At 42.8% G+C, this 17997-nt stretch overlaps 1 protein-coding gene across 2 annotated transcripts in view; it reads right to left on the reverse strand.

The window, feature by feature from the left end:
• PFKM (phosphofructokinase, muscle) overlaps positions 1-17997 on the reverse strand; it is a 171063-nt gene that overhangs the window by 98398 nt on the left and 54668 nt on the right. For both annotated transcript variants that reach the window (XM_029594992.1, XM_029594993.1), the window contains exon 5: positions 5571-5760. In XM_029594992.1, coding sequence (XP_029450852.1) covers positions 5571-5760 — 190 coding nt within the window. The remainder of the gene's footprint in view (positions 1-5570; positions 5761-17997) is intronic.

The following is a 17997-nucleotide window of genomic DNA, read 5'->3' on the forward strand; positions in this document are numbered from 1 at the left end:
CCTTAAGAATGGAGGCCCTGGAGCATTGTGAATACATGGACATCTGCTCCAGGCTTCAGTTTTTCTGATATCCCAGACAGTGGTAACAAAACTCATGGCCATCAGTGAGGGACATGATTTTCCCATCTGGGTAGTTCTTAAATCCACTCATAGTTGTAGACTTTCTTCTGGCCTGACATTTTTGTGAGGAAAGACCCTCACTTTTCCTTTTTTTTTTTTTTTTTTTTTTTTTTAAATGTAGCACCTAAAGGTGTTTGTGTGGTTGCAGAAGCAATGAGGCAAGGTAGAAAAAAAAGTTTTCTGAAGGAAATAACATGTTTGAAAGAAAAAACAGAGTAGAGATGAAATACACATTTGTGCTTTAGCTTGGATTAAAAATGACTGAGGAGACTCACGAGGCAGCTTGGAGAGAAGTCCATTCAGTGCTGCTGGATGATATCACCCACATGTAATGGTTAATTCAGACTGCTTATTGATGGAAAAAAATATATCATATAGACCTTCAATACACAAACATTACATCTTTTCTGTTGCAAAGGAAACTGAACAACTAGGAGTCACAATACGAAACTCCAGGGGGGACAATGCAGGAAATATTTCTTCACAGAAAGAGTGGTGGATGCCTGGAATGCACTCCCAGCAGAGGAGATGAAAACAGTTATGGAGTTCAAGAGGCCATAGGACAAACACTGTGTTGAGAGCTAATCTTGTGGACTCTTGTTTGATTAAAGATTTTAAAATAAAAAATGGATCTTTATAATTAAACAGTCTAAGATCTGACCTTGAGCTGAAGAATATTCTGAGTTCAAACGGAGTTCAGAAGAAATATTTATTCATTAATCATTGAAGAAATACTTAGTTTTCAACACAGGAACATCAGGATCTTGCTTTAAATCAGTACTAGTCAAAAATATATTTCTAAGCAATAAGTGAAATGTAATCAAAAACATACGCAGAGACTGACTGAGAAGCAGCGATCAGGGTTGCTGTTAAGTTTCCAAGGCAACCAGAACGCCTCTTCTCAGTACGGTTAAAAACAACAAACTTGACGTACCTTGCAGTAGCATCAGATCCATCCCGAGCCCCAACACCTCACGAGGCCCCACATCCCGAACAGAGACCTCCTGATACGCCCACCAGCTCGCGCCCCAGCCCACGAAACGCCCTCATCCCGGCACGAACCTTACTCAACTCCCACCAGCACCCGCTGCAAACGAACCTCCCCCCATTCGCGTGTGTGCAAGCTGACGTCAAGCACGCAAACATGCGCGTGCTTGAGACGTCTGCAACAAAGAATCGCGCGAAAAACAAGAATTCTTGCCGACCACCCCCGAGCGATGTGCGGGCCGGCAAAGCCGGCCAAAACGGCGACCCCACATCAATTCTACAACACACTGTGGATTCCTAGAAGCTAGAGGATGGAAATGAAGAAAGGCAGACTGAATAGACCATTTGGTCTTTCTCTGTTATCTACTATGAAACTATGTTAGAGATGAAAATATAAAACTTCATGTGCCAATATGTCCTGTGGAACTACCAAGAATAACTCTTGTGAGATCATTTCTTTGAAAAACATTTATTTCAGAACAGTTGTTTTAAGCATTTGTGGTGGGCACATTAAAAAAATATATATATTGATGAAAAAAAAACTTTTCAATCTTGCTTTTTAGGTTATTCTACGTCTTGAATATTTATAAAAATGTTCTTTTTACCGCTAAATGTCAGTTAAGATGTAACTTCAAATGGTAGGTTTGAAAGCTTTTTTACTTATTTTAAATTTTGCCAAGCCTCATGAAATCTTTACTTTAAGACACTATGGGGCGGATTTTAAATGCCCTGCATGCGTAAATCCGGGCGGATTTATGCGCGTCGGCGCACCTATTTTGCATAGGCCGCCGGCGCGCGCAGAGCCCCGGGACGCGCGGAAGTCCCGGGGTTTTTTAAAAGGGGCGGGAGGGGGAGTGTCGGGGGCATGGCCGAATGACGCGGCATTTTGGGGGCGGAGATATGGGCGTGGTTTCGGCCCGGGGGCGTGGCCACGGCCTCCGGACCAGCCCCCGGGACCGGAACACGGACGGGGCAGCCGGCCGACGCGCGCAGATTTACGTCTGCTTTTCGCAGGCGTAAATTGGGCGAAGGAAAGTTCCCTCCGAGGCCGCTCCGAAATCGGAGCGGCCTCAGAGGGAACAGGCAGCGCGCGCTGGGCTCGGCGCGCGCAGGTTGCACAAATGTGCACCCCCTTGCGCGTGCCAACCCCGGATTTTATAAGATACGCGCGTATCTTATAAAATCCAGCGTACATTTGTTTGTGCCTGGTGCGCGAACAAAAGTACGCGATCGCGCAATTTTTTAAAAATCTACCCCTATGTATAATTTTTTTTTTAAATTTTCTAGTATCAGTGACCCAAGTACCTTACGTTATCTCCTTTGCCTGATGAAGAACTATTTTTAGAATGAAACAGAAGATCTTTTGTGAGACAAAGACTACATGATTAGCATTTGAAATACACATTTATTGCCATAATAGCCTGTTTGAGGCATGGAAGCAGGTCTTCTTGCAAAGAGATTTTCATTTTCTAAGCTGAGCAGCCTTCTGTTTGAAGAGCTGTGTCTTATATGCAAAACATTGATACATTGTGAACAAGCAGGATACCAGCAACTGTTTCTTCAAAACTATTTGTATCATGTTTTTGAAGGAGATACCAGTGAATGGAATGGTTTTTCCTTTTCAATTTTTTTGTGTTTATATATTGTCATTTAATGAAGTAATATGTAAATGATATTTTTGTAAAGAATTTTAGAAATTGTGTGGAGTGTAATAAAATTTTCTATATTCATAATTTGATAATTTGTAGGCTCACCGATTGTATTATATACATAGTGGGGCGGATTTTAAATGCCCTGCGCGCGTAAATCAGGCCAGATTTACGCGAGCAGAGCCCCAGGACACGCGTAAGTCCCGGGGTTTTTTAAAAGGGGCGGGAGGGGGCGTGTCGGGGGTGTGGCAGAATGATGCAGCGTTTCGGGGGCGTGACGCGGAGTTTTGGAGGTGGCGACACGGGCGTGGTTTCGGCCCGGGGGCGTGGCCGTGACCTCCGGACCAGCCCCCGGGACCGGAACACGGAGCGGGGCAGCCGGCCGGCACGTGCAGATTTACGTCTGCTTTTAGCAGGCATAAATCATGAAATAAAGGTAAGGGGGGGGGGGCGAAGGAAAGTTCCCTCCGAGGCCGCGCCGAAATCGGAGCGGCCTCGGAGGGAACAGGCGGCGCGCGCAGGTTGCACAAAATGTGCACCCCCTTTGCGCACGCCGACCCCGGATTTTATAAGATATGCGCGGCTGGTGCAGCCTGGTGCGCGAACAAAAGTACGCGATCGCACAATTTTTAAAAATCGACCCTTAAGGACATAGTTTAGCATAAGGGTTCAATTTTTCTTTTCTTTTTGATATTTCTCATGGACACTATTTTATATGACTGCCATTACGTGCGGGGGCAGGGGGGGGTTACGCGTACCGGGCCTATTTTATAAAGGCCCGGCGCGGAAAGCCCCGGGATGCGTCTAAGTCCCGGCGCTTTACAAAAAGGGCAGTCCAGGGCAGCGCGGGGCCAGAGACCTCCGGCACAGCAGCCATTTGCCACTGTGTTGGAGGATCGCGTGCCGGCAAGCTGCCGGTGCGTGCAAGAGGTAAAATAAAAAATTTGGGGGGGGGGGGGGAATGGGTTAAGCCTGTGAGTCGGCACGCGCAGGGTTCACAGTTGTGCACTCCCTTGCATCCGCCATCCCACGATTTTATAACATGCGTGCGCGTGCCGGGTAGCGCTTGCACATGAACACCTGCGCTTTTTTTTTTTTTTTTTTTTTTTTTTTAAATCTACCCCAATTTGGGCAAAGTAATATATTCAAGTGTTCAGTTATGCATACTGTAATTACATGAACATAATACAAAACAAACATTTAACAATCTTTATTAATAAAATACACTTGTTGTAGACTGTATTTTAATAGTATATATTGTTTTAGTTTATGAGTTTGTCGAACCTCATTTTCAATCCACCGACAAAGAAGCAGCGAGAGTGAGAGAGCTTGGTTTTGAGATGGGTACGCAGATAAATTCTAGCACGGCAAGCGTAATATTTTCCAACTTTCCCTTGAGAGATTTTGTTTGGAGCTACAGTGGTTTGAGGAACACTGTTAAGATCAATTCCTCCTGAAGAAGCCACTGGTGTGGCTAAACAGAGGTGCCTTTGACGATGGAGCAAACGTGCTGCAAGGGAGATACTGGGTTGCTTACAGTTTGTTTTCCAGATGATGGAAGAAGCTTTACTGTACAGCAGAAAAGATATCACACTCTGGGCTGATGATGTCTTTTTATTCTGCCACCCGCTACCCCACTCAGCTTTTGGAATGTTATCTGTCAATCGAAAAGACTGTGAATCTGATCGGAGGTATGGTCTACTTGCTTTATTAATACAACAGACACAGCGTCGTGTCTATGAACCGTTTTAAAGTGGTAAAATTCACCCATCTAGTACACCTTATACTGTTTTAACGTTTGCCATCTGTTACCCCAATCAGTTTTTGGAAAGTTACTTGCTTATCGAATAGACCATGAATCTTATCGAAGATACTGCTTGCCTAATGCATTAGGAGAAACAGACACAGGATTGCGTCTATGTATTGTTTTAACATAAAATAGCTGGGGCACTATTGTAAATGTCGATAACATGACAAAGGGGGGCAGATTTTACAACTGGTGCGCACAAATGTTTGCCCAATTTTATAACATGTGCGCGCAGGCGCTCGCACATATTATAAAATCCGGGGTCGGCGTGCGCAAAGGGGTGCACACTAGTGCACCTTGTGTGCGCCGAGCCCTCGGGGAGACCAGTTGGCTTTCCCCGTTCTGTCAGAGGCCGCTCCGAAATCGGTGCGGCCTCAGAGGGACTTTCCTTTTCCCCACCTGCACCTTCCCCTACCTGTCCCGCCCCCCCAGTCCAAAAATAAAAATCCCCTGTACCTTTATCACACAAGTTACGCCAGCTAGAGGCCGATTGCCGGCACGTGATCTCCTGGCACAGGAGTCCTCTGCCATGCCTCCCCCCCCCCATTCAGAAAAGCCCCGGGACTTACACATGTCCCGGGGCTTTACGTGTGCCACCAGGCCTTTTGAAAATAGATCTGGCACGCATAGGGCTTTTAAGTTCTAACCCAGGGTGTTTAATACTTGGCTATCAGGATTTTGATGTCTTGTATTTTAGTAAACAAAAAAAAAATTCAAGTGTAATTTTATTAATAAAGATTATGCGTTAAAGTTTCATTTATGGTACAGTAATAAGTGTTCACATTATGTTCATGTAATTACAAATAGTACGTGGGGGTGTGTATACACACATACACACACACACACACACACACCACGTACTATTTGTCCATTGACTGAACAAGTGTGCATCAATTCGGCCAAAGAAGAACAGGGTTAGGTTATACAGAGGCTGGACAAACTTATAAGGATAATTTATACAATAAGTTGCTTAATTGGCAACTTATTGCAGTGAGACCCAACATTACCTGTTTTAAGTAGATCTGTTAACAAGCTGCTCCACTCTGCCCGGAAGGTATCTGCTCCAGTTAAACTGCCGTCGCCGCCGATCACACAAAGGTTGGTTATTCCCTTCTTCACCAAATTGCACGCTGCTTTCAGGCGACCTTCTCGGCTGCGAAAATCCTGGCACCTGGCACTTCCAATCACTGTGCCACCCTAGAGTGAAGAAGAAGAGCAGTAGTAAAACTGGACAAGCTTTCAAGGAAACAGAAAAAGCTTAGTGGCCAACATTCGGCGCTATTTGTTTGGCTAAGCTCAGCAAAAAGTAAGAGATTTGAAAATCCTGCCACACTGACCGGAGGGGGCATTCCTGGGTGAAGTCAGCCGAATAACTTTAGAACAGCCAAATAAAAGTCCTAAAGTTAGCCAGATAAAGCTAGCCTAAGGGCTATGGATATTCAGCAAGACTATCCCTGCAGAGTTAGCCAGATAATGTTAGCTGGATAATTGTGCTAGCTGGCTGGCTGCTAAATAAGGACCTTTCAGTGGGTGAGATAAAGGTAGTTGCATCCTAGGGAAAATGGCTGATTGCAGGACTGAAGGTCATATTAGAAAAGTTATTTTTTCCCTCTGTGCTACAGGATTGGCTATAGATGCAGTGTTCCCCTCCCTGTTTTCTCCTGTATAAACATGTAGGAACAGCTGCTAGAATACAGGCCACATAGGAGTAAAACAGCAAACACCAAATCTGGTCCTCAAGAGCATCCACAAACCTGGTTATTGGAGGAACCAAATTATAGCAAATAACCTGATCCTTATACCAATGTCTGTAAATATAATCATGAATATTCATGTTTCATAATATTGAAAACCAGACCTCATGAAGATTCTTGTTAACCAGACTTTGAAACCATTGTTTTCAGCAATTATAACAATACTGGAGTCTAGAAACCTCTGGTTTTCTTTCAACCTGACTAGGAAACTAGGTGTAAAATTAGCTAATATGATTTATTTTTGGATAGTTATCCATATATACTTTTTAGTAATGGTGTCCTAGAAATGAAGGTCTTTGCTTTCTCACTGAGAAGCCATGGTGCAAACGGACGTGGTGCTGTCCAATATACATAAAACTTTGCCTTTGTTCTTTGATGAGGAAAGTAAGAGTGGAAGGTTTTTCTTTACTATTCAACACATAACTTCTTACCAGAGGTTACGTGCCAACCAGAAGGCCAATTTGTACTAACAGTGAGGTTTTTAGGTTGAAAGACAGCCCTCGTTCCAATTTCCACCAAGAAGAGGTTTGAATCTAGCAACTCCGGGTATGAACAGCTTGCTCGTTACCTCCATGAGTCAGGTTTAAACCCATATCCTAAACCAGAGCTGCCAGCTGGTCCTCAGACGGGGACAGCCCCAATTTAGTGTGGACTCTTGTGCTGCATCCCTTACAATATTTTCCTGGATTCCAGTACATTGCAGCAGGAGAACACAGTATGTCTCTTGCTTTCAATTTAAAATCTCCCTCATAGTTGTCAAGCTTGAGTAGCTGGTACCAGCCCTGCAGAAATACAGCTGTTGAGGTAGGCTGCATGTATTAGGTACATGTGCATTTCTGCAGCGGGGGAAAGGCTCCATATTTCTGTGGCTATTCCTCTTGGACATCCAGTTCTGTAGCACCCGGGACCAAGCCTTGATGCTTGCCTGCCAGTTGTTGATATGCAGACAGACCTGGCATACACCCAAAGATCTGCACTGCCAGACCTGCCCTTGTAGGTTTTATGACCTGTGCCCATAGTTATTTATTTATTTATTTATTTTAAGTTTTTTTATACCGATTTTCCTGCATAAAATGCATATCAAACCGTTATAGTTATAGCTGGTTGGTTTGAAAAACCAGAGGTCAGTTGAGTCCAGCCTTCTGACCTCTCTCTCTCTCTACACAGAGATCCACATGGGAAGAAAACAATCTATGCATCCATCGTCAACTCTGCAAAGAGGAAAATAATTCCTGCAACAACCCAAGAACGTGGTGGTCAGTTCAGAATCCCTGGATTAGCCATTTTCCCTACCATGTATCTATCATACTTGCTGATCTGTTTCTTCTAAAAGTTTGCCCAATTCAGTTTTGAACAGATTTAGTGTTGCAGGCTCAGCCATAGCTACTTCTGCTGGCAAAATGTTGCAAATTATTACCACCCTAAGCAAAAAAAAAAAAAGTTCCTTTCCATGGAGGTAGAGAAGTTTATCATCCCTCAATCTTAGAGGATGCTCTGTTTTGTTGTAGCTGTGCATTTAAAACAATTGCCTGGGAGATGCCTATTGGGTTATTTGCTATATTTATTTATACATTTTTATATACTGACATTAGATCAGAGATGTCACTTCGGTTTACAGATAACGTAAAGGAAATAAGCAGGGGGTGGGGGGCTTATGTTTGACAGTGAACATATTTTTAACAATGAAAATAATGAAACAAGGATTCTTGTGTATTTCCTACGGGTCAACTTAACAAGAACTAAATTGGAAATGATAAATTAAACATTAAATGTAAAAATAAAAAAATTAAGAGTTAAAAATTTAGATTCATATGAAAAAGACCACTAAAGTAGCCTTGTGAGACTTGAGATCCAACAACAAAAACTTTACATAATAACTATAATCAGCATTTCTAAAATGTGCTCTGCAATGTCTGTTTCTAATGTAAATAATCCCAGTTTGGACATTGTCAGCATATGCAAGCCTACATGTCCTCTTACGTACCATATAGGGCCTTTCATAGAAAAAGGAACAAACATTTGGATTATCCTTTTTGGAGAACAGATGCCCAAAACCAAGGCCTGTACTCCATCTTCTGGATGTTTATGTATTATATTTTGGTGGACTGGGTTTTCAGATGTTTGCCATATTGCATTTTATGTTTATATTTGTATGTTTTTTCTTACTGTACTCCACTATGAGCTTTGGACGTACAGATATATAAAAATCGAACAAATGAACTAAATATGGTCTGACAAATGCTTTATACAGCAGTAGATAATATCCTCATTCTTTGTTTCTATCTCCATTTAATGCACACCAAGACACACTCAGCTTTGGCTGCTGCTACTTGGGCTTTGCACACCCATTCCCAGGTTTAAACTAATATCTCCTGTTCATTTTCCTGCTTAGCGTTAGCAAGTATTCCCGTATACTGCACCTGCCTATACCTGGGACCCCAAATATACTACCCAACACTTTTCTACTTTAAATCTCATCTTGCCAGTCATCCGCTAGTTTGCCTAAAACATTTGAGATTTTGCTCTGCAATCAGCAAGTCCTTCTGTGTGGCATTAACTAGCGGATGGCATTTGGCGTCATCTACAAAACATGGCTATATTGTTATTTATTCCCACCTCTAGATCATTGATAAAGGTTTTAAACAAAAATGGTCCCAGCACAGACCTCCTCCTGGTATCCCCACTTGTCACTTTATTCCAATTAGAATATGTGCCACTATAGTTGTGACCCTTTGTAGCCTCCTAATCTAGTTGCAAATGTTCACCCTAGACACCATCTCTTCTTAATTTCAAAAACAAACCTTTGATGTGGAACCACATCAAAAAAGTGTTAGCTAAATCCATAGGGGCCGATTTTAAAAGGGTTATGCGGGTAACCGCGAATACCTGCTCCTGCGCGTGCATGTCCCGGGGCTTTAAAAAAAAAAAAGGGGCGGGTAGTGGGTGGGACAAGATGCCTCCCTAGGGCCTCTAGACCGGGGGATTGTGTGCCTGCACTCTGCCAGCAAGTGCGACATCTTTAACAAAGGTGAGGGGGGGGGGGGGGTTAGGTAGGGCTGGGGGGCGGAGGGAATGGGGAAAGCCATCGGGGCTCCCCTAGGGCTCGGCCTGTGCAAGGTGCACAAGTGTGCAACCCCTTGCGTGCGCAGACCCCAGATTTTATAACATGCGCGCGGCTGCGTGCACATGTTATAAAATCAGGCATAGATTTGTGCGCGCCAGGTTGCACGCACAAATCTATGCCCGCGCGTAACTCTTAAAATCCGGCCCATATTTTTCAAGTTTGCCCATATCAAAGAATAAGATTAGTTTGACAGGGCCTGTTGCGACTGAACTCATGCTAGTTACATAGAACAGAAGACTTGTCATACTGGGTAGGACCAAAGGTCCATCAAGTCCAGTATCCTGTTTCCAACAATGGCCAATGCAGGTCACAAGTACCTGGCAGCATCCCAAGGGGTAGATAAGATTCCAAGCTGCTTATCCCAAGAATAAGCAGTGGATTTCTGCAATCCACCTTAACAAAGGTTCTTTCCAGTCGTTCCTCTTCCTTCCCAGGATGCAAACATCTCCTCTTTTGGTTTTCCTTAGTACAACCATTCTACAAGTAAGCCTGGCTTTGTTTTAGATCCCTTTTTGCATGTGCCCTTCACCAGTCTTGAGCACCCCCAGTTCAGGATGCAAAAGACCTAACCCGACAATCAAACACAGGTCCCTCCACATGGCAGTGCACAGCAATGCCACCGAGGCAGCCCAAGATGCAACTTCTAAATGAAAACAAACGAGCAGACAAGTAGTATCTGGTAATTCTACTTTTTTTTTTGCCATTTTGCAGCACCTGATCTTACAAATATATATATATATATATATATATATATATATATATATTTATATATAAAGGCCTGAATAAAGATAAGAAAGAAGGACTTAGCCTGCCACTGATGGCCCCTAAGACCAAACTTTCTTGGCTCGTGTATAAACACACACACACACACACACACACACACACACACACACGCGAACGCAGCATTTGCATGATTAACCATTTAACTGTTGATGACAAATTTTTAACACTATATTTTCAAAAAAAGGATTATGAAGTAAAATGTAAGACTTGTGCGAAGCAATTTTATAACACGCGCTTATATGCACGTAAACGCACTTTTGTTATAAAATTGGCTATACCTGCATACACGTGCGCATGATTTTATACCGAAGCGGGCATCTGCGTGCATACGGTGACTCAAGTGAGTGAGTGGGGAGAATTTTAGTAGCTACGCGTGCCGACGCAATCACCTATTTCTCCAGTTTGTTCCCAGTAAAGGAGAGGACGTCCTAAACCCCCTAGCTCCCTTTTACCCTAATTGCCCTGAGCCTTAAAACCCTGCTGACTTCCCTAGTTTTTTTTTTTTGTTACATGACTTACACGCCATCCATAGCAAAAGGAACGTTATGCAGTAGGGGACCCCAGCGCCGCTTGTGCACGTAAACACTTATACGCAGACCTCATGGTGCAGTTTTGGCCTATGTCTCGCTCATGTCCTGCCCAGATCTCATCCCACCCCTTTTGGTGAAAAACATTTTTAATGCGCATACCCGTGTGAGTTTAGAAATCTGTGTGGCACACACTGCGCCAAGACATGCGCATAGCTCCCGGCTTCGGCAGGCAAAATGGTTTTAAAATCTATCAGTATATGCTTAAAATAAACCCTCAAGACTAGCTTGCCCTCCCAACCCACAAACAAGAATGCTGTACAGAACAGTTCAAATCCATTGAAGTGTCAAGAATCCCAGCTTTCCAATGAAAGAGCACCTGGTGTCCAAGTGTAGATAATACGATTTGAAAGGTAAAATGGTCTGAGGCTCAGTAAAGAAGTCAATATAACTTTTGTTACCCTCTTTATGGATGTTTTATATTTGTAGCGATATGGTCAGAAGTGCTCCTGCAAATATACCCAGTCACACACACACTCCAATAAGACAGAAGGGCCAGGATCACAGGATCCTCTAAGTAGCTCTGATCTTTGAAATCTAATCCAGATTTGGAACGTTGAGTACACTCATGACTGGGATCCTACAGCTATGATTTCAGGTTATTTTAGGCCTTAAAATGGGGATTATGACACCTCCCCCCTCCAACTCATCCCTCCCAAATGCAGACAGGATGCAGTTACAGGGGAACGAGTGTCCATTTATGCATTTCTGACCTCCAGGTAAAGGTCAAGCTGCTGCAATAATTCTAGCATGACAAGATGGCATTTAAAAATCTTAGCGACCTTTATCACATCTTCAAGAACCAGTGCTTCTAAGGGCAGTAATAGAAGCAAGATTAAATAAAGAGAGAGAAAGAGGGGATGGGTTCCTGCATGTCTTGGAAGTGATGCATTTGGGTGCTTAGAGGAGAACTGACAGCTCTGTTGCAGGGCCTGAAAAGTTCATCCTCCCAAATGGCTTCATCACTTGCAACCAGCATTGCTCATCTCTACTTTGATGCCTAGAAAAATCCTCCCCTGCCCATCCCAGAAACATTTCCACCCTGAAAGTTAAAAAGATAAATAAAAAAAATAGGACTGTCCTCATAGCAAGTTATGTGCCCTGCCATGCAGAGGATCTATGTTCAGTTCATGGATCAGATTTCTGCTGCCTGGGCCAGGCAGGACTGGGAGTCTCAGCCATCGCATCCACATTAGCCAGGCTTTGAAGGGAGCCATGTGTTGTAGCTTCTGACTGAGAACTATCACTGTGATGGCTGGGCCAAGTTGGGAAGTAGATTAAAAAAAATAATAATAAAATGGGGTGGGGGAGGGGATTGGCCTAATGGCTCAGTGTTAGTGTAGTGCACTGCCATGTGGAGGGACCGAAGTTTGATTCCTGGCTCAGATCTTCTATATCCTCCCAGCCACCTCCTGTTGACTGGGGCTGCAGAGGCAGATTTCACAGCCCCACTGTGGGAGGAGGAACAAAGGAAGTCATAGTCATCATGCATTGGTGACACCCGGTGGCCAGAGTTAGGGTCCATGACTGAAGGGGTCCAGAAGAGTCCTGGTGCATGGCCCCTGGACTGAGGACTGTGTCTGCAATGACGGAGCCTAGAGTAAATTGCCAGGCGATATAAAATAGGGGGGGGGGGGGGAATTCTCCAGGTAGTTACGAATGAAGGCTCATGGCACTAGACTCCAAGCCTGGTTCTGACTGAGCTGGAAGCCAAATGGGGCAAGAGGAAACTGCCAGGTCAAAACAAAAAGAGAAAAGGTATATTTAGGTTTAATATTTTCTGAGAGAGGCCCAATACCCCACCTATTTGTTCTCCCCATTTTCAATCCCTTCACAGCAGAGGTTTATCACCTTGCCTAGAAGGATGGGAAGAGGTGGCAGAAGGAACACCCGAAGAATGAGGCAGCAAAGTGTCCCAATGGTAGCAGATCACTGGATAGGAATATCAGGTGTGATCATCAAGCATCAACAGCATTTAGGGCCAGAAGAGCCAAGGGCAGGATTAGCAGTGCCAATTCACCCAGGTCAACAAAGAAAAGCAGAACTACATCTCCACACATATTGTGGAGTAAAACCAGGACTGGATAAACATATTTGTGTTAATTTGGGAGAATTGGCAACCCTAGTATGGTTAATAGATGTTTTCAGGGACAGATCAGGCAGTCATGGGTTTTATCCCATTGTATCTATGGCCTGGGGATACAACTTTCTTTAGGGCAAGTCCAGGGACTGACTCACCCTAACCCTAATAATCTGGAGTCACCTTGTAATCTGATTGAGGACTTTTTTTTTTTTTTTTTTAATAATCCCATTCTAAGAATCATTAAAATCCTAAACTATGAATTCTGATTAGGGTTGCTAGGGTCATCCAATAGATTGATCCAATCCTGGATTTGGCCCCATTACATGCATGGAACGGCTGCGTACCCTTTCATTTCAATTAGTACCAGGACTAAGATACGTTATGAAACTAACTAGTAATAGATTTATTGTTTAATCTTTTTATTGAATAAAACATGGTATAACAATGGAAAACTGTTTACAGCAACACTCCAAAACCTCTTACAACCTGATCAGTTAAGCAAGTTTCATATACCCCATTGTCAAGGCAGGCTGTAGGCATTTACTTAGTCAAACTTACATGTAACAGAGGGAAGGGTGGATTCCTGAAAGCTGTCAGAAGGTCAAATAGAAACATGTATCAAATGTCCTCCCATTAGATTGTTTATTCTTTTATTCTTAGTTATTACCCGAAACCCGTACCTCCCTCTTCCCTCCCACCCACCCACCCTCCCTACCCCCGCTCCAGATTCCTAGCCTGCACAGAGGAAAACAGGCCAATCTGGTTGCAGAATCATGGGTCATGGTTGGCAAGAAAAGACACACCTGGAAAAGTATAGAGTACCTTAACTAAATGTAAATGTGATGTATTTTAAATGATGTAAGTAATAATATTGTATATGTTTTCTTGTAAACCGCTTAGATGGATAGACTTCTACCCCACAGTGCGGTATATAAAAACTTAAATAAATAAAAATTCTGTACTTCCGCACCTGGTTCCAGGAGAGGACTAGGGCATATTCTGGGTGGACGATTGTATATACCCCTCAAAGTTATGCCAAATTTCCCTTCCAGCAAGCTTTTTGCTATTGTTGTCTGAGTGTGCCTGTGTGAGTTGATATTCATGAGAGTAAAGGTTAATCATTTTTTTGAACCAATGTTCTTTATCTGGGGGTTTATCATTTATCCAGTTGGTTAAAAATGGTCTTTTTTCCTACTATCGCCACTTTCTGGATAAACAATAAGTTTGGGTTAACAGAGGGTTGGTTTGGGGGTACCCTAAAGAGCCATGTCCCCGGATCTGTCGGTATACCCCCTTGCCAAATCTGGGAACACAGTTGGAACACCTCGGTCCAGAACTTTGTAATAACCAGGCCGTCCCAAAAGCTGTGGACATATGATCCCTCTGTCAGTTTGCATTTGGTGCAGATGACTGTATCACATATTTTAAATTGATATGCCCGAACTGGTGAGATATATCCTCGCCATAAAAATTTATATTGCGTCTCACGCAGGAGTTCATTGGTAGTAAGGTCCGTGATTTGGGGAAAGGTCGTGAGGAATTCCTGGTATGACAGTGATGGATCATGACCTGAATTTGACTATGACCTTGTTCTTATGACATTATAGTTCACTTGTTGTTTGTTCCTATGCTTATCTGCTCTCCTTATGGTTTTTTGTACCCCTTACCCTTCCCCTGTTACTTGTAATTTCCGTTGCTTTTGTTCCATGTAAACCGAGGTGATGTTTAGACTAACATCGGTATAGAAGACTTTTTAAATAAATAAATAAATAAATAAATAAAGGCTAATGCGCCCACTTAGAATAAAGCGGTCATAGGGCATCTGCTTCAAGGCCCTGGCCCAATGCCTCGTAAAATCTGGAAATATTTGGACCCTTCCTCCCTTTAGTCTGCATGAGGGTCACCAGCACGGACACAGATTCTGCACCCTGCCGGCTAGCTGTGCAAGAAGACAGGAAATGATGTAATAGTAAATAAGCATAGAAATCTGTGTTGGGAAGCTTAAGAGAGTGGTGTAGGTTGCTAAAGCAATGCAGTATCCCCGTTGCCAGGTGGAACATCTGATACTGGTATTCCAGACCCTCTGCCTTCCATCTCTTAAATACAGAAGTTCCCTGTCCTGGTGTAAAAACTGGGTTGTCAGTAATGCTTAGCATGGGGGCCCACCCCTGTGGTATCTTTGCCCTGTTGCAGACCTGCCTCCAGGCCCTCCTACATGATTGTACCATAAGTTGTGACCTAAAAGCCAGCGGGAGGCTCCCTTTTTTTGCGTGGAGCACAAAATTTAAGAAGGGCACATCGTACCATGCACAAAGATTTGGATATGGGGTATAGTAGGAAGTAGCAAATATCTGAGCATTTAAGTTGTTTGTGGTCCTGACTACTGCATGTTACCTAATAAAGAGGGACTATTATGCAGATGTAGGGATTACTAGATGCAGGGAGTTAAGGCCATGATGGAATTTGTCTCACTGATTAATTTGAATTTGTTTCGCTCTTATATTTGGCTATAAATCATAACATATGCATCTAATAATGAGTTAAGAGGCTATGCTCTGATGTCAGAAATCCACCCTGCTGAGAGAACTGCATACGCCATGCGTCATTGATTTCATAAATCATCCCATCCTTTGCACAGAAGTCATCTTGCACCTTTCATTATATGGACCTTTATTTCATATGTGATAACTGATTGTCATAACAAAAATATGTTTATGATACACCTAGTCAATATTTTAGTTATGTACCCATTTTAAAATCTTAATAGTGGCATTTGCAGTTAATGACACTGTCTGAATTAATGCAGTCTTTAGTAGCCTTACAGTTCCAGCGTTCTGTAGCATTATCCAGTTCTATACCTTATAATGAGTATATGCATTTACTTGCTGAGTCCGTGAGATGATTTTTTTGATATGTTCTCTTTTACTTTTATCTATGAAAGCTAATCTGATCACACTAACCAATCACCCTGTCCCACTGCTAACCACTTTACATTGTGATATGTCTTGGTATAAATCACATTCCCTTGAGGTAAATTCTGCCCTATTGCTGCTTCTGCACAAGTATTTTTCTGTACCCAATATACCAAATTTAGTGAGCCCCTTCTATTTTTCCCTATATACCTTTTTGGGCATTTTTTCCTGTAACACTACCTATCAGTTTCTTTACTTAGATTTTATTCACAACCTCTCACAGATGTGCTCTGATAGTGTGACACTTCTGTTCACCTGGGCCCACTTCTGCCTATGACCAGAATATGTCTTATGCTTTGCAACACTTTTATAACTTGTCCCACATTATTTATGCACAACACAGTGTGAGTCCTTCTGCTGATTATTGGTTTTCCTCTATTTTCTTGGCTTCCTTCACTTTTCTGGTTATGTGCATTGCTTATATCCCTGTTTACCATTCTAATGAACATTATCCTGGAGTGTTGTTTACAATAGCAGTACTCCTTGCAGAGACTTGCCCAGTATACCTAGAATTATATGAGAAAAATAATACTTTCATAGTAGCCTCTCTGTTTTTATCTTTACACTTGTTACACCACTATTATGTAATTACTTGACTCTGAAAGATAACATATGTGGTCTTGCTATTATAAGTTAAGTCCTTTTTATAAAACGCAGGTATTCTTACAGCTCAATTATAAAGCTAATGGATATCTAGTGAAACTTAGTCATACTGCTACTATTTGTTACTTAGAGAGTGCGTAGCTATCTATGAGTCTCATTTACTTTAGTGGGAATCTAGAAGGATCACAATGCACACACAAGGTTAGTTGTTAGCCTACATACTTCAACCCATTTGTCATAATCACTTCTCACGGTTCTGTCTTCACCTCTGGTACTTGGGTGTGCCACTCTTGCCATTTGTAAGTGGCACAAGAGGGAAATGAGAAGTATGCCTGAACAGAAAACCAACATGGAGAAAGAAAACCCCCCCATAATCCTCGGGTTTTCTTAGCCTGCTTTGGATGAATGAACTAAGTGACTTGCTGAGTATGACTTGCAAAATTCAGCTGGACAGGCAGGCAAGCTGGCGCCAGAAAGGTGAGGCCTATTCATAGGGTCACAAAGAAGAAACCAATGGTGGGAGCTTCAGGCACTATTCTCAGGAGAAGTTTTTATAAACACAGCCTCAGATGTTAATACCTTGACCAGTAAGATTTTAACAGAACAAAGGACTATCTTGAGAGTGATGGTAAATGAGCCCCACCTGGGGGGAAGTAATCAGGGCAATTCAGAGTTAGTCATATCATGCTGTTGCCATGACAACCTATGTAAATGATCCTTTGGGCAGTCACACAAACCTCTAGAACCTTCCACCTGTGTTCAATATTGAATGTTATCTATAAAAGAAGGATCACTTCCTGTATACGATGAGATGCTGGTAGTCAGTGTGTCAGAGACATGGAATCAGCATCTCCCAAGAATAAGAATACTTATACTGAACAATAAAAAAAATTATGCTTTCACTAGAAATCTAAGTGTTCTTGTCTCCCTGGTCATAAGCGTCATAAAGAATGGTGTGGCGCTTAATACCAGTCCCGTAGGAATCTCATATTACAGGCTATATTATATCTATATAATTCAGGACACCCCAAGCCTCCTACCTTAATTGGTTTGTACAGCATTTTTATGGGAATCCTAGCTTTTTTGCCCCCCCCCCCAAAAAAAATCTATTTAGGTCCTTGTGTATCGTTTGAATGTCCTTCGCCCCAAGTCCCAAAGGAAGCATTTGGAGGATGTACATCCATTTTGGGAGAATTAGCATCTGATACAGGTGTATTCGCCCCGTCAGCGACAATGGTGTCAAGCGTGCTCTGGACCTTAGGCAAGATGCTTACCTTATAGATCGAGTCTAGCTGTGCTGGTATTAAAACCCCATGGATATTTTAGGACTCCCGGAGCCCATTTTACTGGGAATGAATCCTGCCATGTCGTTTGGATGTTTTGGCTCACATCTAAGGCCTCTTATTTGTTGCGATTGATTTTAGACCCGTAAACACCCCAAATTGCTCTTGAAGGTCCAGCAAAGCTGGGAGCGAATTTATAGGGGCTGTGAGAAATACCATAACGTCGTCTGCAAATGCCGCTACCT

This window comes from Rhinatrema bivittatum, chromosome 3 (genome assembly GCF_901001135.1).
Source record: "Rhinatrema bivittatum chromosome 3, aRhiBiv1.1, whole genome shotgun sequence".
NCBI lineage: Eukaryota > Metazoa > Chordata > Amphibia > Gymnophiona > Rhinatrematidae > Rhinatrema > Rhinatrema bivittatum.